Source organism: Cebidichthys violaceus, unplaced genomic scaffold, assembly GCF_023349555.1.
Source record: "Cebidichthys violaceus isolate CVI_PGR_0920_01 unplaced genomic scaffold, fCebVio1.0.p SCAF_1, whole genome shotgun sequence".
NCBI lineage: Eukaryota > Metazoa > Chordata > Actinopteri > Perciformes > Stichaeidae > Cebidichthys > Cebidichthys violaceus.
In genome coordinates, this window is record NW_027176262.1 from 14230344 (window position 1) to 14252921 (window position 22578).

A 22578-nucleotide genomic window follows, 5' to 3' on the forward strand; every position below is an offset into this window, starting at 1 on the left:
GAATGAGGTCAGTCCTCTTGAGAATCAGTCAATTCACAAGGTGGATTTTCTTTCAAATTCAGAGCATTTTCAGAATCAGTCAGAAAGGTAATGCATTATCTTCCTAATTTATCTCAATCCCAACCGATTCCTACTATAATACCCAATGAACCTGCAGTTTGCAACCTTTTTGGCTTGTGACCCCTGAGAAAGGTTACATAACTTTGTAATGTTGAATCACTTTTATACATTATTACACAGAGAAATGTGAAGATTGGAAATAAGTCACCAAATAAGAGGCATGTTTTTTCCTTCTTTCCTGTCCTGTTAATCATCAACCAGTCAGATTTGTGCCATCACAGGTTGGGAATAACAGAATTAGAGGAAATCAAGATTTTTTTATTTTTATTAGACATACTTTATGGAACAAAAATGAACATCCAAATTTGCTCCTTTTCAGCTGTATAGAAAGGAAATACTCACATCAACACCTTGGTCTCAATGGGCGGCATGTTGTCTAGGTCCATGGTCAGATGATTACTGAGAAGGGGAAGGGGTGTAGGGGGCAGTCAGAGGACAGACACAAGTCCAATCTCAGTCTGGGTTATCAGTAATTAAACAACGATGGCTTGGTCCCATCTGCAGGGAGATGGGCATTAACAGCAGCACTAGAGCAGGCTGCTCATTCTATCTCTGGGTTGTGTTTATTCTCTGTTTGTGTGTGTGTGTGTGTTAACTCACCTCTGCAGCTGGAAACCCCTATCATCAACATGCTTGAAGCCACTCTGGAGGCTCTTCAGCTGCTCCTGTTTGAGATAGAGACAGGAGGAGGGACAAAAAGAGGGACAAAGAGACAGAAATAAGAAAGCAGTTGAAATCTCAGATATGTGGCTTTAGTGCAGACACAGGGAGATTAATAAGACAATAGCCCTACTGAGAGTGTGTGTGTGTGTGTGTGTGTGTGTGTGTGTGTGCAAATATGTTTAGATGTTTGCTAGATGTGGGATCATTGTGCTGAGCTCAGGGACCCCTGCAGCAAGTGGTTTGGCGGAAAATGGCTCAGTTAGACGTTTTCCTTTGAAGTTAGTGCAGCAATTTGCTGGTTCAGCATTTTTCAAGGCATTTGGCCCACAAACACCAAGAGGAAAGTCAAACGTAGACAGACAGGCAAGGCAGAGACAATAGAGCAGGACATAATTCACAAACTATGGCACAGTTGCTGCACAGATGTGGCAGACACGTTGGAGATTAGAGCGATCAAACTTTACACTTTCACTTAAATGACTTTTAGCTTCAAACTCTCCTCGTCTGCTGCTCGCCTCCCCTCGGCTCCATCCTCAAGCTTTAATAGTGCCGTGTAATGAGGACAGGCCTGCCTCTACATAATTGAGCAGACTAATTCAATTACAAGGGAGCAACAAAGTTTAAGTGGAGCAGTTCTTCCTGATGAGCCAAGAGGGTCACATCAGGGCACTGAGCAGCTCACAGCTACATCACTGTGTATTTGTGTGTGTGTATGTGTTTACAGTGAAACCTGCAACATTTCACACTTTTATTTGATTTTTTGTTTTGTTTGATTGCCCCATTACTGCATTATGAAACATGCATGAAATAATATATTGCATCTATTAGATGGCAGATTGGCCTATAAAGAGACTCACAGTAAGAAATATATTACATCTAGTAGAAGCACCACCACTACCACTGAAGTGTTTTTTTGCCGTGTCGATCTTAGGTGTTTAGTATTCATGATATAGCGATGTATATTCTTCCCCCTTGGGTCACAGAAAAAGTACCCTTTTGAAGTGTAAATGAGCACATATACATGTGTCTAATTGAATCACTGTCTTACTGGATTTTCAGCTAAACACAAAGTTACTATTGAAACACACAAACATCTTTTTTCTTTTTTTTTTATAAGTAAAAGGTCTATCTTGTTGGGCTGTTTTCCCAATTTCACTGTGGCAGGCAGTGTTGTTTTTCTCATTACGCTCCCTCCCAGAAGGAACAAGCAGCTCATTAGACAGAATCAAGGACTTTGACTAGTGATCAATGATTGCATCAAGAAGCTGTTTTTCATCTCTTTCTGTTTGTCGTTCCCTCTCGATTTCTCTCTGATGAAAAGAGGATCTGTGAAAGCGTAACTGTGGCTCAGATATGGATTCTGTACCCCCCCCCCCCCCCGAACTTTCTTCTGCTTTGAGAGTCAATGTCACCTCAGCCTTTCCAAATCTGCCTTTACACTACCCTTGACAGAAAGCTGTTTCTCTCTTATACAGTCCATCAATCTTGCAAATACACATCCAGTCAGAACAGTTTAAAATAACTCAAAAAATTGCCATTTTGGAAATGTGAGAGAGGCAAGGCAGAGAGGGTGAAAAGTAAGAGCAAAAGTAAGAGAAATAAAGACAGAAGAATGAATTTCAAGGACACTATAATAGCTTTGTATTGAGTGAATAAAGACTTGGGTAGTGAATGGTGATGGAGAGATGAGCAAAGTATAAACGAGGAGGGATGATTGTGTGTGTGGGATTGTTAGGTTCTGGGTAATGGAGTTGCTGGAAGAATGAATGAGCCGATCCTTTCAATTTCCACTTAGAGTTACTGATGGCCCTGCCACAGGCTGGCCAGGCCAACTATTAGTCCACCTCAGAAACAAGCGCACACAAATTGGCACAAACACATTCATGCACACATGAACACCACCTTACACACAGAAGCATCTCTATCGATATACTGGTCTCTATATCAACAGCTGAACATAAATGATCCCCTCCACACATAGCTCATTATATTGTGTTCCCCTAAAACAAGTAAACAAAAAGTTACCAGTGATATAAAGTGTCAAGCTAGAGATTACATCAACTCTGATTATAATTACTTTGTTACTTAATACAAAACACACGGCAAATAGCAAGATTTCAAATACAGTAAATTTTAGTAAAAACATGTTTAAAATATCATTACTGCTGCAGATAATATTACATTATTATGATATTATAGCTGGTCATATTATTACAAGACTTAATAATTATCTGTTGCCATTTTGTGTTGATGTATGTATCTTTTCAGGTAAAAAACTAGGATTTAATTGATGAGAATGTTTGTAAAGTTTTGATGCAACAATAAAAAGGGGGAAATGTCAAATAATTTGGATTTGGGTATGGAGAGTTTGTCAAACCTCAGTAAAAGTGCCTTTCTCCTCTTCGTCTCATGTGTTTTACAATATTTCGCAATAAAAACTATTGGGGATCCTGACTTTAACGTTGTGTTATTATCTGCATTCAGGACTTTACCCGGCCCTGAACTTCATGAATCGGCACTTTGAGGATGGAATCTTTACTGTTTCCTTTACCTTTATATCACTGTGTCTATCATAGATTATGTGTGTGTATGATATGTGTGATATGTACACGTGTGTGCTTGCTAAACAGAAATTCTAACACTGATATCCCGAACGCATTATTCACCACTTAAATAAAACCCTGACTTCAGCAGGATATTTATAACAATCTTAATATGCGGTATTGATTTCACAATCTATAGCAATACATTTTGAAATTATTGTGTACCAAAGACTGAAGACTGTATGTCGGCCTTTTTTTTTTCCGCTATCCACACCGGTATCATTCCATCCCTGCCTCAGTGGAAAACCCCATCCCTATCTTGTGTAGGAATGCCAAAAAAAGTACCGGAACATAAACCAAAGGTTTGCATAATTTAGTGGCAGAGTTGTCAGAAAATCTATAGTCATTTTGGGCTTTGGCAGTGCCAAGCAGGCTTGTATTGATTGGTGTGTGTATATACTGTGTATATATATATATGTGTGTGTGTGTGTGTGTGTGTGTGTGTGTGTGTGTGTGTGTGTGTGTGTGTGCAAATATGTGTGTTGGTGGATTTATGGTAGAGTCAGGCAGAGCAGAGAGAGAAGGAGGCAGGGAGGAAGAGAGAGAGAGATGCTGAGACCTTGAACCCACGGTACAACAACAGAGGAAATAGAGCTACTGACTTCCAAATACAAACCACAAGCTTGCGCGTGTAATCCATCCCTCCTTCACCCCATCTATCCCTCCACTTTATTCGTCTTTCATCAATCTTTTCTCCTTCACTCTATTTTCTAAAACTTATATGAAAGTAAAAAAGACAGGTGCGAGGACGCTCAGAATTAAGAGAGATGGAAAAGGAAAAACTAGTGATTCAATTACACTGTGACAAATGTACTGGTATCCTTCATTGAGAGGGCAGGGATAGGGAGAGACATAACGGAGCACCGTGGCCCAATAGTTGTTTGGGAGGTTTTAGAGGTTAGAGAGCATGCAGGGTTTGGATGAGATACCAGCAGGCCCCTGGCTGCTGCCTTCGCCCTGTCACAGCTCCAAACAGCAGGAGTACACGGCCCGACAGAGGTCCAGGCTAAGCCCTGAATATCCTCAAATCCTAGAAATGATTCATTTGCCTGACATATTTTTTTTATACATCCAATAGAAATTGTTTTATTCTTTTGCACTGATGGCTGTACACATGGCCATTAATAAAAGTCAAGCTTAGTGGGATATTTACAACAGGCAGGTCTTTAGGAAGGACAAAACCATTTCACACTGTCCTGACCACTCTCTGTGCAAAGAATCTGAGCTCTTGTCTTCAGTCCACATACAAAGATCCCTGCTATGAGGACAAAATCACTGATGGGTTGCTTTTTTATTTGTACAGCTGTTGATATGCTGAACATGGACTAGCTCACGCACATTCACAGCTGCCCTCTATGCCTTTTATTTGCCTTTTACACTGCATCACTTCTGATATGATCTGAGGGTTTTTATACTGCTTATTGTTTTTATATTGTTTTAACAGTGTTTTTGTTTTTACTGCCCCATAGTTGTTTTTTTTATCATTTTTATTGTCTTACAATTGGTGTCACTGCTGTCTTATTGTATTGTTATTATACTGCTTTAAAACCTGGGTGCACGTCACATTTTTCATAATAACCATGACTATAAGGACTATAAGGACTATAAAGAATTACTTTTTTTAAAAACAGAACAGTTTTTTGGTGTGTTTCCTGCTGAAATGAGCAGTTTGATTCATTAAAGGCTCTATTGTTGTTATGGAGACAACAAGAAATGTTTTGGTTTTTTTTCTTCTGTGCAGATTAATAAATGTGGCCACCTTCTTTACACTGTATAATGGAAATGGATTTATTTGGATCAGGATCCCTGTATATTATGTTCAGGTCAGATACTGCGCAAATGGTTAACACTGATTTCATCTTTGTTGGTGTCATGCAACTCATTTTGAGCATTTCAGTCACACAAAGTGGCCTCGTTTCTCACCGGGTGATCAACTTCAAGCTCATACAACACGATTCAAAATGCAGTGTTATTGTATGAGGGAGAGACAACACAGGAGACAGGGGAGGGAGGGGCTCTGAGAGGTTAGATACCTCAGTTGCCGGGGACAAAGGGCAGGGGAAAGATAAAGACACAGCACTTTGCAGAGAGACAGAAAGTGATTCGATTCAGAGTCGGCAAGGGAGCAAAGGAGAAAGAGAATACGAAAGCAGGTTCTTCGTTGGCGGCGAGAAGAAAGGATATGGAGGTAAAAGAACAAGCCTGTGGGCTCTGAAGAAATTAAACTGGACCAACGCCAGCCAGCCAGCCACAGAAACAGAAGAGAGAGAAACAGCCTGCCTGGGAAATGACCTTCATCTCTCCTGTACATGGGGCGTAAATCTGTCCCTTGCACCTCCAACTGATCTAGACACACATTCTAAAACTCACACACATGATTTAAATAGCTCTCCTGCTCCTCTAAATGCCCCCTTAACTCATCTCCGGGGACAGAGTGACAGACAAAGAGAGCAGACAAATCCGCACATCTAAAGAGCCTATAAAACACAAAGTCATAATCTTTTTCCCTCATCGCTGCACTATATTTTCAACTCGGTTGCTCTGTAAGGTCACTATCTTCTCCTTCTCTCCCAGACGACAAACATGATATATTCTCATGTTTGTTTCGCTGCGTCTACTTCTTGATCTCATCTCTTCTTGTTTGTCTTGTGCTCCTTCAACAGTCTCTCGTTCTAAGTTGGTTTTCCTCTTCAACGCTTGATGAGTTTCCCGATGTGAAGTGCTGGCAACAGATTCTGGGTCGTCACTCTATCGTCTTCCAGCACTGCAGAACATTGGCCAGCTGTGTTTGTTTTCCAGCTGAACTCAATTAACTCTGGTACACAGTCTCCAGAAGGCATAGACATTTATATGGAACACAAAGGAACACATAGAGTATGCATTTTCTAACCTAGAACTAACCACATAATTCCACTCAATGCACAGATGGCATGATGGTTTGCGGACAAACAACATGCGGCCGTGCACAAAATCACACATGAAAATTAAACAAGGAAAAAAGAAGATAAAACACTATCAAAGTCAATACAGTTGGAATCAAATTACATACTGTTTTAGTTGCATGTGGAGCAAATTCTACCTATTTTACACTGAAGGTTAGTGTCATCTATGAAATGTTTTAAAGGTCTATGTATATTGTTACTGTAAGCAACTGCAAGAGTCAGATAATTGTAATGTCAAAAGTACAATATGTCTCTGTAAATTACCTTACCAACCATCCCTCAACGTCAGTTCCACCTTGTTACAATACTAAAGTAGAAGATTAATGAATGGATTAAAAACAATGAAAAATAAAATGGGGCTCACATTTGTATTGAAGTACAGTGCTTGAGTAAATGTACTTAATTATCGTCACCACTACCTTTTTGTTCAGTGCCTGGAACTAGCAACAATCTGTCACCCAACATCGAGCAAACAAAGTCAGTCAGCAAAATACAAATTATTTTTGCCTACAGACATGGATTATTTCTGCGTAGCTCTTCTTAGACAACAACCAGGAACTCTTAACCCAATAGTAGCGTAACCTTGAGGCTACGAGTTATTCAAGTCACCTTTTGGCCAGAAAACTGTCATGACCTGGCTGATGGTAACCTAACTGGTTTAAACACCATCACACCATCTGCCATACTACATAGACTCCCTCTCTCTCACGCACACATGCACGGACACACACACACACAAACACACAAACACACACACACACACACACACACACACACACACACACACACACACACACACACACACACACAGAAGCTATCCAGAGGGCTTGGAGGCAGCCTCTATCAGTCAAGCCTCCCTGGGGTCCTTTGGCCCAGCCAGCCAGCCGGCGCCATCTCTGCCATCACCCTCACATCCTCATCGCTCTCTTCTGCCACGGGGGCACAGAACAGTACACCGTGTGCTGTGTGTGTTATGTGTTGTGTGTGTGTGTGTGTGTGTGTGTGTGTGTGTGTGTGCGTGAGGGGTGGTTGGGGGGGGGGGGGGATTGATAGCAAAAACTGAGGACAGGTGCCGTTATCTGTAGCCATTCCTGACCAGACACTGTGTCTTCTGGCACCTGCATGTGTGTGTTTGGATTTGCCCATGTCCCTTGGGATTCTGTGGCCAGACACTGGCAATGTCGTCCCTCAGTGACCCTGCAATCGAAGCTGACTGGCACTCTCTCTTTCTATTGCACTGCCCCATACGCACACACAGAAACAGAAACACACACAGAGTCCTTCTTTCTGCTCTGAGGGTTAGGCTAATGACTGACGGTGTCAGAGACAGAGAAGAGGGGAGCTGCGTACTGAGATAGAGGAAATGGAGCAGGGAGAAAACCTAAAGATAGTCCCATAAGGCAATACAGAGCCATGGAGAAAAGGCACCATTACCCTGTGCAATAGAGAAATGAATAATTGACAAGCTAATGTGCATTTCTGTGAGTTTCCTGTGCTTAACATAAACATAATAGCTGAATGTATTCAGAGGAGGAAGCCTAATGGAGACATGGCAGTCTGTGGGCAATGCCTGCTGCAGGAGACCAGAGGAGGTGCCAGGGGTTAACACTTATGCATGCACACATACATATTTCAGAGGTCCCTGGTTGTCCAGGCAACAGAGTGAGCATCCGTAGGGTGTCGACCAGGGAGAAATATAATTGTGTGCACAACGTGTGTGTGTGTGTATGTGTGCAGGTGTTTGTGTGTGTCATATTAATTCCATACATTTTCCTGGTTGTGTGACTAAAACATGGAGTAATTTGACAATAAAATGTCTGTCAACCATGCTTTTAAGTGTTGAGCGTTTTTTTTTGGCAAAGTACAACTATGCAACAGGAATTAATGTGTTGGTGACGCAGGGGCAAGGCCATAAAGCTGACAGCAAGACTTTCAGTGCAAGAGGGACAGCCAACAGAACAAATTATAATAATACAAATAATGAATAACTATATGTATTTATGCAACACATACTGCAGCTGATTCATATTTCAAAGTCTTTTCACATATTGACATTATGGTATAACTGAGAATTTCAAACCCAAACTTTTCCTTAGCGATCAGGAGAGAACAATGTCGCCCATACGATGATCTTTTTGATTGTCACAGTGAAGGCATGCACACCCTGAGGTAATGCACATACATCCTTTTTGCCTGCAGCATTTTCACTGTGTAGCATATCCAGCTTCCCTGGTGGGCCATAATCAGAGCTGTAAAGCCAGCCGTTAACATGCCAGAACAAACACACAGTAAAGCAGCTCCTTTTACAACGCCACTCAATACTACCTGTCCTCCACAGGCAGCCGACCAGAACATCGCTGTACAAATGACTGCACTGCTGGGTGGGGGGCAATATATGCAAAGAGCTGAAGGTAAATGTATGCAACTATAAAGTCTCTTTTATTAGGCATTCTGCTCAAATGGAGGGATCGCCATTGTTGCTTAATAAGATTGTAAAGGCAGCTGTGGAAAAAGTAAAAAAGCGTAGTAAAAGAAATGCAGACTAAGGAAGACGCGTCCCCAGGGGGCTTTTTAGTGGAAGTGATATAATCTTATGTGGAACTTTTAAAGTGTAAAAAAACGGGACTTTTAAGCAGGAGACCACAGAACGTGTCCCGTGCAAAACTAAAAGTGAAGTTGACATTTTGTGAAGTCAGTCGTTAGCCACATGACTCGTGAGTCCTTCGTCAATTAAATTAAGGTCAACCACACTCTTTTCCTTAACCTAACTAAGTGGTTTTGTTGCCTAAACCGGACTTCCTGTTAAAACACTATGCATATAACAAGCATATTGATACACCGTCAGTGACACATCCTAAACTGCCGCTAGAGGGTTACGTACGTCATAGTTTGAGGCTTAGGAGTATTGACCTAGCTGTAATATTTGACGCATTGGTGTGAAAATGTGTTGCCCTGATAGATAAAAACCCAGGTATTTTAAAATCAGGTTAATAACACAGGCTTTCTGATTAAAGTTAGTAGTCTCCAAGCCCAGGCCAAGACACCCGAGTAATGACACATGAGTAATTTTCCCAGATGGGACTAAGCTCGGTCTAAAGCCAGAGAACATTTTTTACATTTGTTTACACTGGCTGTGTTGTACCCTTTGCGACTACTGAAATTGTTAACCTATAAACCTATAAAGGTGTGATAGGTCATCATGACTCGATGGCTGCCTAGTTTTCCTCCAACTCTAAAAACCACACACAGATGACCGATCAAACAGACACATAAAACCTTTATCTTTTCTTTAAACCGTTTGTGATGAAAGAAGATGTGCACAGGTTCACACACTACTCACAAGAACTCCCTGTCTCACACACACACACACCTACACACACCTACACACACACACACACACAGAATTATAGCCTGGCTTGAGTTGTGAGTTAGAACTGAGATTGTCCATTAGCGGTTGTCCAACTCTGTTTCAGGCTTAATGAAGTAGAAAGCAAGAAGAAAGAGAAAGCCTGCAGACCTGATTAAAGAGTGAGGAAGAGGAAGAATGAGAGAGGATGAGAGACACAGGGATGACAACTAAAGGAGAGAAAAGGGGTTGAAAATAGAGAGAGAGAGAGAGAGAGAGAGAGAGAGAGAGAGAGAGAGAGAGAGAGAGAGAGAGAGAGAAGTAATGCATAATGAGAGGTGATGAAGTAGGAAGGGAAGGGCAGAGAACAGCGAGGGGGAGCTTGTGCTTGATTTTGAATTGATCCATGTAAAGCTACAATGTGAAAAGCGCTTACCTAGTCTTAATTCCTTCAAACTCTTTACTAAATGGCCCCTCACACCTCTTCTCAAAGCTAGCACTATCTCCTTCCCTGAAAGTCTTTTGAAGAATCTTTGTGTCTATGACCGTAGCTTAACACTCTGCAAGCCTGGCTTACCTCTCCTCAGCTCAGCGGGAAATGATTAAAGTTACGGTCCGGTTAACTGCTGGTCGCCCTCGGCCCTGTGGGCCTCGAGTGGAACCATCCACCTGTGCTGGGCCTCTTTGGAGGGCTAAGTGCACAGCCACACACACACACATACATATATATATACACCAATGAAATCAACCTGTGCAGGACCATGCAGTGATGTTAGGTTCTAGCTAAAGCTTGGCTATGCTCTAAAAAGCAGCAGCAGGAATGGCATGGCAGGTTGGCAAGGCAGGCAGGCAGGCAGTCAGCGTGGGTGTATATTAAAACACCCAGCACCATTCACAGGGAGAAACAAGGCCATAAAAGCAATTAATCTGCCCATAAACAAGCCATTCCGCCTGTCCAACACACCCACAACACACACAGGCATGACAGTGGGAGCATGGAGGAGGGGAGGAGGGGAGGGGAGCTGGGCCTCTTGTTCCTCCCGGCTCTCTTTCTCATTATCTCTGTCTGGATTTATCTGAGTAGTTCAGAGAAACAGAATCAACGACTTTTTTTATCTCAAAAAAGTGTTGCTATCTAAATCCTGCAGTGCTAAAATGCAGAGAGCGATAGCTCTACACAGAAAGTGGGTAAAAAGTCTCTGATCCCAATCTCTACAAATCAGCACACCGAGCTTAGATGCAGCAGCCGGACCCGTCAGTGATGTCATCTGACAGGGTTCACCTCTTTACTTTCATTCTTGTCCTTATAAACATATGTGCACCAATTCCATAATACAATATTAATAAGAGCATTTTGAGAAAGGAATTAAGGATTGAGATTCAACACCAACAAAAAACATTCAGTGCAATGTGCTGTGTGAAGACTATAAAATGTTTTTATTATATTGTTCATTTTTTATGACTTGCTTGGAATCATAAATTTCAACAATTGAATTTCGTAAAACAAATACATTTGAGTTTAGTACCACGACACAATTCCATCAAAAAGCAATATATGGCAACATTAAACTCTAAGTGCCAGGTATTTCACTAACTCGGGTCTACCTGGGGACCAGTTTCATCTTTTGTGCAAATGTAAAAACTTCAGCAAAACTAGGATGATTTTGTTACTTTCGGTTGGCAAACTCTGGCCAAAGGGTCCTGAGCATGCTGCTTACTTTATTTCTTCCCCCGGTCTTTTATAACACATCTGTATTATAATTATTTTCAATAATCCTCAATAATCCCAAGATATTTACCCTCACAGCAGATGATTATTACCCCAGAAGACAATAAAAGTATCCGTCAGAGTATTTGAAACACATAAACACATAAACACAGTATGAGAACTAAGGAGCTTTATCAGCATTGATACCAGTGTTATATTTAGTACTGAAATCTCCCCTTTCCCCTCGCCACTAATTTCAGCAGTGCAAGAACACTAAACATATCAGATACAATATGTGGAAAGCAACTGGGCTGTTGTGTGTGCGCAAAATCTTGTGTGCATTTATTGCCCAAGGCTGTACAGATGATGAGAGATGATGAGTTGCATGCCTCCACCCCACCGAGTAATAATGAGAGTGCTGTGATTGCCTGGGCTAAGAATAGTAGGCTGCTAGTCGCTTTGACAGTGGGATTGTCTCTCTGCTATCCGACCCTACGGCTACACTGTAACTAGATTCATCACTACAGGAAAGGCCGGAACAATGCTAGAAAAGGCATACACAAACTAAAGAGAATGCACTAGCCTGTACATATACAAACATTAAAAACATGCTTTAGCTGTTAGGCGTACAGGGAAGGGAGAAAGTGATAGAGGACATATGGAAAACAGAGAGGGAGACACAAAGACATTCAAGCATAGGGGGACTCAAAACTGCAGGAAATATTTTTCCTCCACCAAAGGTCAACTTTAGAGTTTAGAGAGGAAGCCAAAGCTCCTATACCCCTACTTTCCAAACATCCAATTATCTAGTCTTCATACCCTGTCCTCAGTGTTCCCTCGGAAATTCACTCACTTTGTTCACTTTCTTTATGACACTCTGTCCCCTCTCCCCATTATTTTAGAAAACCGTGAAATCCTTGTCTGTTTTTTAACCCTGACTTTCTGCAATTCTTTCCAGCATGTGTCATACGGTGTTATTCTGCTCTTCAGGGTATATGAAGACATGAGCACAGGTAATGCACATTAGTAAATATACTATAATGCTGCACAAGCAGACAAAATGAGATAAGAGAAAAAAAAAAAACAAGTTATCCCCCATGTCATATGGCAGCGGAAAAAATATTGTCAATTCTCTTGTAAACCATCTGCTTACTCTCAGCCTCAATGAGGACTGAGGAATGGTAATGTTAACCACAAACACATATTCCTTCCCCAGCACGGGTTCCCTAATTTTGTATTTTCCTGTCGCCCTGCCTGTTCTTCTAGCGAGTGGCCATCACCCGAAGCTAATCTAGTGGAAAATGAAAACTATCTTTGAATATTCTTGAGGCGCTCGGGGAGAGTTGTGTGCTCTCAGAGCCCCATTTCACCTGCCGTGTTTACGACTCCACGCTGAGCTATTGCATGACTTGTCTTTGCTCTCCGGAACGCAGAGGGAGAGTAAAGTTGAAATTAGTTCCGGGGATATATGTGTTTGTGTGTGTGAAAGTGCATAGACACACTCACACAGGAGTCCACACACATATACACACAGGTTCAATTAGTGTATTCGTAGAAGACTTGAGGAATAAGTCATGTTTAGCGCACCTGTCTCTCCTGCAGGTCGAGAATTAAAGCAGAGAGTTTTGGAGCACTGCCACGGAAACGTCAACTTCAGGTCATAAACACACATCGGAGACAAGCTGGAGTCTATCCTGCTTACATGATGACTCTTAAGGACAGATGCAATACATAAATCAGTCCTTCCACCACCCTCAAGCAAACACGCCGCATTAATATAAAACACGCTTGCGTAAACACAAAGACATAGTGTGAAAAAATATGTACAAATATCCCAATATAGAGGCATCATACAATAAAAAGCATATTTTTAAGGATGTGTGTGTGTGTGTGTGTGTGTGTGTGTGTGTGTGTGTGTGTAGTAGTAGTATTCACAAACTCCCAACCGAGACTCTGAGTGACAGGTACATGGGTAACTGTCACTGGTACACAGCTAATGAATATTCACACCGTTATTCTCATTGCATTATTCACACCGGCATGAACTCACACACAAACACACACATATCCACAAGCTTGCATTTTAACTCGCTTGAACCGACACATTTGGATACACAAGCAAATACAAATAAAAAGACAGACAGGCACAAAGACAGTGAGACAGAGCGAAGAATTTCCATTTCTGCTGCTCTCAACTGTGTGCGTTACGTGCGTAGCTGTCAGCAGGTGAGCCGACAACAGGGAGAGAAATGCAGCCCACTGGGGTGACCTTGACTTTCAACACACACACTCACACACAACTCCAGTTACTACAGAAGTTACCATTTTTCTTCCTTCTGTGTTTGGGTCTTTGTCAGTTGCATACATGCCCGTCATTCTATCCATCTCCATCACTCTGTCCGTCCGTCCTTGTCTAATTTTGTTTCTGAATGTAAGAGGGTAAATCATCCCTTTAGGTTGCGTGTGTGTGCTCTGCGCATGCATGTTCTGTATGTGTGCTTGTGTTGTGTGTTTTAATGCAAGGTTGTGGAGAGTAGTATAAGGCAGTGACTTCCTCCCACCACTGAATAAAACATCCCATTTAGAGCCAACAGCCATACACTATAAATCACCTTTCCACTACGACTGGGCGCCTCAGAGAGAGAGAGTAAGAAGCCGGATAAGTGGATGTGTGTTACAAAGAAGGAGAAAGAGACATAGGTGACAAAAAAGAGAGGCAGCAACGCTAAGTTTTGAAAGATAGAGATGTTTGAACAGTGTGAAAAAAGATCTGATGCAGTCAAATCTGGTGAGGTACGATTGTTGTCTGGCAAAACACACACAAACACACACACACACACACAGACACACACACACACACACACACACACACACACACACACACACACACACACACACACACACACACTAACATGGGAGAGTCAAGTGCTGTCACATCAAACCCTGCAGATTGGTTTACTCTGCATGCTTTAAAAATGATGGAATTAACTTTGTAAGTGCATTCAAGTAAGAGCTGTAAAACTAGAACTATACAGGTATTATAGAGAAACCAAAAGGAATATTTTGGGAACAGTTAGATGAGAGTAAAGATGCCACTCTCGTGTCTGTACACAAAGTATGAAGCTGCAGCCAGCATCTTGCTAACTTAACTTAGCATAAAGACTGGAAACAGGGGTAAACAGCTAGCATGGCTCTGTCCAAATGTACTATAATTTGCCTCCCAGCACCTGCAAAAATCAAGAAATTAGATCTCCTGTGAATGCTCCCGGAGACAACTTCAGGTTTCCTGCTGTTCTCTAGAGTCTTTTTCAGAAATGTTTTGTTTTGATGTAGCTGGTTTGACAGGAAGGGATCGCAGCATACACTAACACATCCCCTTTCATTCATTAACTATATGAACCATTCCCACCTGAACTTCAATAACACAAATAGTAGCCTAACATTTTGCCTACTGACAAATCTAGCCTCAGTGTAATATTAGAGTCGCTCACAAGGCTTATCACACCCAGTGTGAGCTGCCACTACAAACATGTTCAACATTTCATGTCATGGTATGGTCCATTTTACCAAAACAATACGGCATCGCATTTGCAGAGACAATGCTGGCAAAATACAAAAGTACCGTTTGGGCTCTCATTCCCTGTTTTGACCACAGCTTCCCATTCATTATTATCCAACTCTCTCAACAATGCCCAATACACATTTGAAACCATTGCTCCTTGCCAGATTGCATCACAAACCTTAAACCTTTGCATGCAAAACTAACTAGCAAGAACATCAACTTAAGCAACAAAACAAACATGCAAACCAATCTAACATTATTCAACCGTATAAAACAGGTTAGGAAGAAAGCAACATTATGTAATGTCACACAATGTGCTACCTTGTGACACCAAACTACACTCCATAAACTACCATTTGAACAATAATATGATCCTGAACAACTTAGCCCTTTCAGATAGTGATGATATCTGTTTGGGGGGGTTTGATAGACTGCCTGTAGTTCTTTCTCAGCAAAAGGAAAATAGAAGAACGTTGCAATAATTTTCCAGGACATTTAATTTGGTCAACTGTTTCCCAGATTTTCCAGAACACAATGGAACCCTGAACTTGTCCTCTCAGAGTCATGTCAACCTTTTTAAATGACAAAAACGACAATCTAAAAAAAAGTAGCTTACCTACAATTGTTCTTGCAAATGAGTCTATTTGTGTATGTGAAATGTAGGAAAAAAAACCCTGATGAAAACAAACTGTGGGATTTAGTTAAGATAAGGTTTTTAAAAAAAAAAAGTAACAACCAACTGTTCAATTCATATCTTTGCTATACTGTGAAAACTAATATTAGAACACTTAACCACCCAAAACAGTGAAGAAATTGTTAGGCAATAAAACAAAAGCACTTGGAATTACTTTTTGTGGTTCGTAAATGTATATTTTATGTACTTGATAAGTGCATACATGCTATCATTTGTGCACATAAGTACATCTATGTGTGGGTTTGTTCATGGGAAGGTCAACTTTGATTACCCTTCTCTTCAAGAAAGTTGCAATGAACGTGACAGCAGAATGAGGTGGGAGAGCAGGAGGCAGCGGTTAAAAAGGATAAGCACCGCCTTTTCCCTCAACATTTTTATTTTGTTTTTTTCAGAGTGGAAGGATTTTAATAGAATACAGGGGAGAGGTAATTGCATCAGAGTACCAATCATTTCTGCATTAAGAGGCAAAAGTGGGTTCCCGCATAACCTGACTGTTATGGGAGGGTATAACTCCATGTGGCTATCAAACCACATCCACTCTCCCCCTGGCTGAGTGAAAGAGGAGGGGTGGGGCTGTTTAACAGCTTGAGTCTGTCCATCTGACCATCTGTCTATGTACCTGTGAGAGTGAATGCTCGCGATCGAGGTGGTTCTTGTGCACATACCTCGTGCCTGAGCCTGCAGTGTATTTCGCCAGCTACAGTTGTCCAACCTTTTCTAATAGCTTGCCGGTTATTTACAGCCAACACACGCTGCTGCATTTAGCCAGTCGTATATCAGGCTGAATGCGTCAAGAATGGGCACATGACAACATGTGCACACACACGAGCACACAATGAAGTAATGCTGGAATTGGATGCAGGCACATGACAATAAATCTCACTTCTTAATTCTCTTGCTCTGACAAAAAAACATAAAACACTCTTGAAACATGATAGAAACATATTTGAAGAGACCACTGTGGACAAATGAAAGGCCTAGGAGGGGATCACTTCACAGCCAGCATATACTGTAGATATAGCATTGAGTCATATATTAAGATGATGCACCTGTTTAGTAACTACCAAAAGTTCAGATTTTAATCCAGCTCAAATGCTTCTTGGATACATTTACACTTCATAGCTACTGTATTTAATCCGCCCAAACAGCATGAAGTGAAAATTTAGTTTTTTATTATTCTATTACAAATTCACATTACAGGCATCTTGCATGGGTAATGGATTTGGTAATTGCTTAGCAACAGGTAGTGACACCACCACCTGTCTACCAAGGTAACCACTTAAGGTTGTGTGTGTGTGTGTGTGTGTGTGTGTGTGTGTGTGTGTGTGTGTGTGTGTGTGTGTGTGTGTGTATGAGTGCATGTGTAGGGGAGCGGGGGCACATTAACAGAATATTCTCATTGTATTTTTTTCTTCTCTTTTCCAGTGTAGTTAACTCCCCACTGAATGTAGCTCTCCTGTTGAGAGTGGTGCTGTCAGATACATTACATTACAAGACACTCGTGCAGTGTTCAAAAAACGTGCCCGTTTGGAATGGGTCGATTACTTGGCCTCCGATATTGCTGCAAAACCGCTCATCCAAACAACTTCACACTCGACACCGACCTTCCGTTGGTTCCTCTTTCTTTATCTGTTCTTGAATGAACTGTAGCGCGTGACAGAGAGCGAGCAGTACCCAGCATGCCATTCGGCAGTGTAACAGTTAACAGGGGTCTCAATACACTAAAGAGTGTGCAGGGTTTTTCCTGTATAGAGAAATTCGAGGGGTCCGCCTTCCTCAAATTTCTTCCTGCCTCTCGTCAAAACTCTGATTTGTGTCTTCATGGAAAATACTATTTTCTAACAAGCGTTGCACTTGGTGGAATTTGCACGCAGTGGCATGCAAATTCCAGTTTTTTGTATTGTTATCAGCATAGTGAACTGTAAAGACGCTGCCAAACTATAGAAACTTACATTTAATATCAAGGGATTCAAATTATAGACTCTACCACTGACTATCCCTGTAAAATTTGGCCATAATTTAGCACACTGAACATACAGGATCCCGGACAGTATGGGAGGAGCACACTTGTTTGTGTGTGTTTCTGTGTTTGAGTGGGGGACCTGCTGGATCAGGTGCTGCAGGTCTTTGAAGAGCCTCAGAGGAAGATGGAATGATCTTTCGGCCCCAGGAGAGGTGTTTGCCTCCATCCCTCCCTTACTCTCCCCCTCTGTCACTAACCCTGCTCCTGAGTTACGTCACATGACACACACACTTAGACTCCCTCTATATCACACTATGTCTTACACCTCCCTATGTAGGGTGTGGTGTGTGTGTGTGTAAGAAAAAGAGAGACCTTGAGTGCACGCTTGCTTTTGAGAGTTTAAAGACGGACGGCTGGAGGATTGCTGACTGCTGCGTGCACTATGAGTGTGTATGTGTGTGTGTGGAGTGCATTAGTATAATGTATACCTGCCTACAAGTAAAGCAGTGGAAAAAAAGAGTTAGGACCCTCCTCGAGCAGCACACAGACTATATTTCTCCAGCAAATGAAAAAGGAGTGGGCCTGCCAGCGGTGTTTTACTGTAGAGAGACAGGCATGAGGTTCAAATCAGATACAGGCCTAGATCACAGTCACAGTGAATAATACATGCATTTCATATTCATGGCTGCCCATGCATTTCATGAATACCTTTAGAGACGACGCGACTGTTCAGGGATTATAACTGCCAGCCATTGTTTAGCTAACAGCAGTGAAGAAAAGGAAAAAAGAGGCAAACGCTCACCATTAGTGCACCTGCTCCTTCTCTACATCAGTGCTGTTGTAATAAGAAAACTGGGTCTGACAATACACTGGGCACTGGCATGTATACCGGCGGTTAGCATGGACAAGCTGGGTGGATGTATCTGATCATAAACATGTTCAGTATAATGCGCTGCAACTTTTGGCTACAATTAATTATTTTTTTCATTATGTTTTAACTTGTCGTTTTCTTTTTTTGTTAAACATTGACCATCATAACAGCTCAAACTGACGTCCTCTTTATTGTATTTAAAGTGGATTGCTGCTCCATCAGTGAGCTTTACAGCACCCCTCACACGGACCTGTCCACTTCCCGGGGCTGTGGAGTGCTCGCTGCGCCCTCTCTCTCTTATGTTGCAGCTTCTTAATAATAGATCACATTTACAGTACTTGAGTAGCCAAAATATACTTTGTTACATTTCACCACTGCTAGAACACAAAATGGCTTAAAAGTGAACAAAGTTATTCATAGATCTACCATCTTATTTGTTTCTCTTAAAGTGAACCAAATTGATGCATTTAACTTTAAAATATAGACAATTCTGGCCACTCATATTTTCATCCTAATATCAACCCTCTCTGCCACGTACCTAACCTAACCCTTACACTTAAACCAGTGCACCAAGTATTTCTGATCTTGAAAGCACAATCTTGGATGCAAACAAAAGGCGGAGCAACATCACCAACATTTAAAACAAAAGACCACTGTAGCGCCAACACTGACTGATGGGTTCGTTATATTGTGTTGTCTGATGCCATTTATTTACATAAGTAATACCTGCATTTTTAATTATGACAAAATGAGAAAAACAGAAATGTGTTTTTTCATGTATGAAAGCCAAATGTTTTGATTATATGTAAATATAAAAAGATTTACCCTTTAATCCTAAATCCAAAGTCTGTCATGAACAGACACACACACACACACACACACACAAACACGCCTATCCACTGACTCACACAGATGTGCAGGAACACGTTGATGCATGCAATCACAGCACATCGGCAGGGACGTTTTTTACGGAGAGCAGAGAAAAAGAGCAGTTATTCACTCCCCACATGCAGTCAGCACGTTCCAGCCAGGTCAGTCCGTCTAACTCTCCCCATACATATGGATGACCAAACTTCCCTGTGCCCCTCCAATACAAAGCACCGTCTCTTTGTCTGGCTCAATCTCGCTCTTTTTTTCCTCATCTTCTTCCCCTCCTTATTGCTCCTCCACCTCCTCTCTCACATGCCGCGGCACTGTCGGGTTTCTCCAGACATTTCATTTTTCATTGTTTGCCTTTTGGTGAGGTGACACATGACACATTGTGGAGTCTAGCCACCCTGAGGGAATACTAATCGAGGAAAACCGTGAGTGAGTGAGTCAGGGAAACGGAGAGGGACTGGGGCAGTGCAGAGAGACAGAGTCAGGGTGAGACAAAGATGGGGAAGTGAAAAGGAGAGATTATCATAAAAAAAAGACAGACAGAGCAAAGAACGATGAAACTAAGAAAAAGTATGGGGAGAAAAAAAGACGACCTGGTAAAGGCAAAGGGTCAGACAGAGGAAGTAGAGATGGACAAAGAGAGGATTAAAAAAGAATATGTGACGGAGAGAGAGTGATATCAGGATAGGGTGAGGAAAGGATATGGACAGGAGGGAGGAGTGGACATGAAGAAGTGTTGTGTTTAGTCAAACAGAGCAGCGGACACAGAAAAGGAGGAATAGGGCAGAGAGAGATGGAAGAGTTTTGCTGCGATGGATAATTAAATCACAAAAACAAGGAAATCAGCAGAATAAAGCTTTCGCTCTCTTCACCCGCCCCCACATGCAGTCATACAGAACATGTATGGACACACATAATGCACACCGTGTACATACTGCTGATGATTGTTTTACTCCTAAACAGTAGAAAACTTCTTCTCCTTGCCTTTTTATTTCATCTTGGACAGGTTAATGTCGTCTGTGTGTGTGTTTGCAAAATATTTGTATGCCTCAATGTGCAGTGGGTTTAGCCCGGCTGCCACATGTGGCACTGCAGCAGGTCCTAACCTGACTTTCATTTAAATCTCTCGGTCGAACGGCCCCCTGCTGCTTCACACCAGCAGCTTTTTCTCTCAGATCAGTAACTATAGCAACACTCCAAAGAAGACCAAGACCACCTAACGGCGAGGAGAGACGTTCGAGATGAAGGGAGGGCTGAAAAGCTGAAGAAAAGTCCATGACAAGTTGAAAGGCAGAAAAGATGGGGAGGGTATTCGGTCTGACAAAGTGAGGTCAAGTTTATTGTGAACATGCTGTCAACAGGTTTAATCCCATATCGCCCTAAAAGAATCAACATATAAAAACAGCAGCGCCTGTGTGTGTCAAGGCAATTATTAACAACGCTATCATTTTAACCAAGGCCATAATTTCAAGAGTGGACCCTCTCTCTGGGCATTGCTTCATTTGTCAAGCTGTGGTTTATGTGTCCTTGCACATAAACGTGCACTTTGGTGCTTTGCCAAGAAACGCTAAAAAAAAACACTGATGGCGATAAGCTGCAGGAGGAGAAGTAGTAAAATGGATTTCTCTGCTGATACATTTATTTCTCTCAGAATCAAAAGCTGGCAGACTAAAATCTGCGTTTGTTTATACTCTGATGTCAGGCAGTCAGTACACACAGTAAATATCGAGTTTTGGTAATGTTTGAAAGTGCACCGCTGTGTAATTACTGACCCTCTCTTTCTACCGCTTCATCTCCCCATCCATCTTGCCTGCACCCACATCGCCCTCATTCCTGCTGGCCTTCCGTTTATCCCTCAATATAAATCCTGTGCTATGGTGCCTCATAAACAGGTCGAGTTTCTCCCAACCAGAACAACATAGTTGCACCGGTGCACATACACCACAATTAAAGGCGGAACAATCTGATAAATCAATCAAGACACAGATACAGAAAAAAATAACAAATTCTGTATCATTCGATTTGTTATAATTAGTAGTATATCGACGCTTTTGTCGATTTCATGTGTGTGGGATCACTAATAACCTGAGCAGTGGTTTTATTGAGCATGCTATGTGTTTTCTCAAAGGGTGACATCAAATTGATCAGTACTTTCCACATCCTGCACTGTGGGCATTGCAGCCAGCAAACAGCCTTGTCAATCAGACGGGGCTAAAACAAACCGTGTAAGCATTTACGGTCTCTTCAAACACTCACATTTTCTCTTCCCCTACCCTTAAAGCTTTGACTTTCCCGACATCACTCGCTCTCTCTTGCTCTCGGTCTCATCTGCTCCATCTGAAAGCTAATCTCCTTAAAACAGCAATCTCTTTCTTCCCCCCTCATCCCTCTCCTTTTGTCTCTCTGGCCTCTCTGTTTCATCGCAGAGATTGCCCTCTGCCCATCACCAGACCTCTCTGTCTTCCCACCTGTCTGCCTGTCCTGGCCTCATTTCTCTTTCTTCACATCTCCACCCATCACTCCTTTCACCCCAAACAACTCTGCTCCTGTTTCCCTCCATCCTCCCTGATGGATAGCTTTTTTTTGCACCCTTCTTACACGTCCCGTCTCATTAGTCTCATTTCAAGGTGAAGTTTATATAAAATACATAATTTTCCAATTCTGCAGCTAATTCAAACTATTAATAATGTATTATGGATGAATGAAACAGCAAACACCCACATCTATTCTCAATGTTTATCTTTTAACAAATCAGATAGGTTAGAAGGCAGACACACTAGACATTTTAATTAAGATAAGAGATACATATCTAAAAAAGGATAAGACATGTGTTTGCCTTTCTAGTATACTTAAGATGAATGTGAGGGAGAAATTGAACATTGTGAAATAGGACAGGAGAGTTTGGACAGACTGGGAGGATGGGTGTGAGAGATAGGAGGAAAGATCAACGACCAGCTGAGGGGAAAAAAGTGAAGTGAGGGAAATGGAGACAGGTGACAGGTTGGGTTGCTGGTGACTGACTGATGTTCAGGGCGGGAGAAGATGAAAGCAGAGCTACAAGGCCACCACACACTGAGGGATACTGGGGGGGGGGATAAAATAAAGCAAGGAAATTTCAGCCCTGATAAGTGCCTACAGGTCTTTCTCTCAGGATGCTTGCTCATAAGATTCCAATTTTGATGGCTATTATTTGCTTCCACACATACAGCCCCAACAACATTCAACAG

General features: G+C 41.9%; 1 protein-coding gene across 2 annotated transcripts in view; it reads right to left on the bottom strand.

The window, feature by feature from the left end:
* The window catches only part of schip1 (schwannomin interacting protein 1), a 202603-nt gene that overhangs the window by 144034 nt on the left and 35991 nt on the right, over positions 1 to 22578 (bottom strand). For both annotated transcript variants that reach the window (XM_068711911.1, XM_068711919.1), the window contains exons 6-7: positions 721 to 785; positions 463 to 519 (exon numbers count right to left, since the gene is read on the bottom strand). In XM_068711911.1, the coding sequence (XP_068568012.1) occupies positions 463 to 519; positions 721 to 785 (122 nt within the window). The remainder of the gene's footprint in view (positions 1 to 462; positions 520 to 720; positions 786 to 22578) is intronic.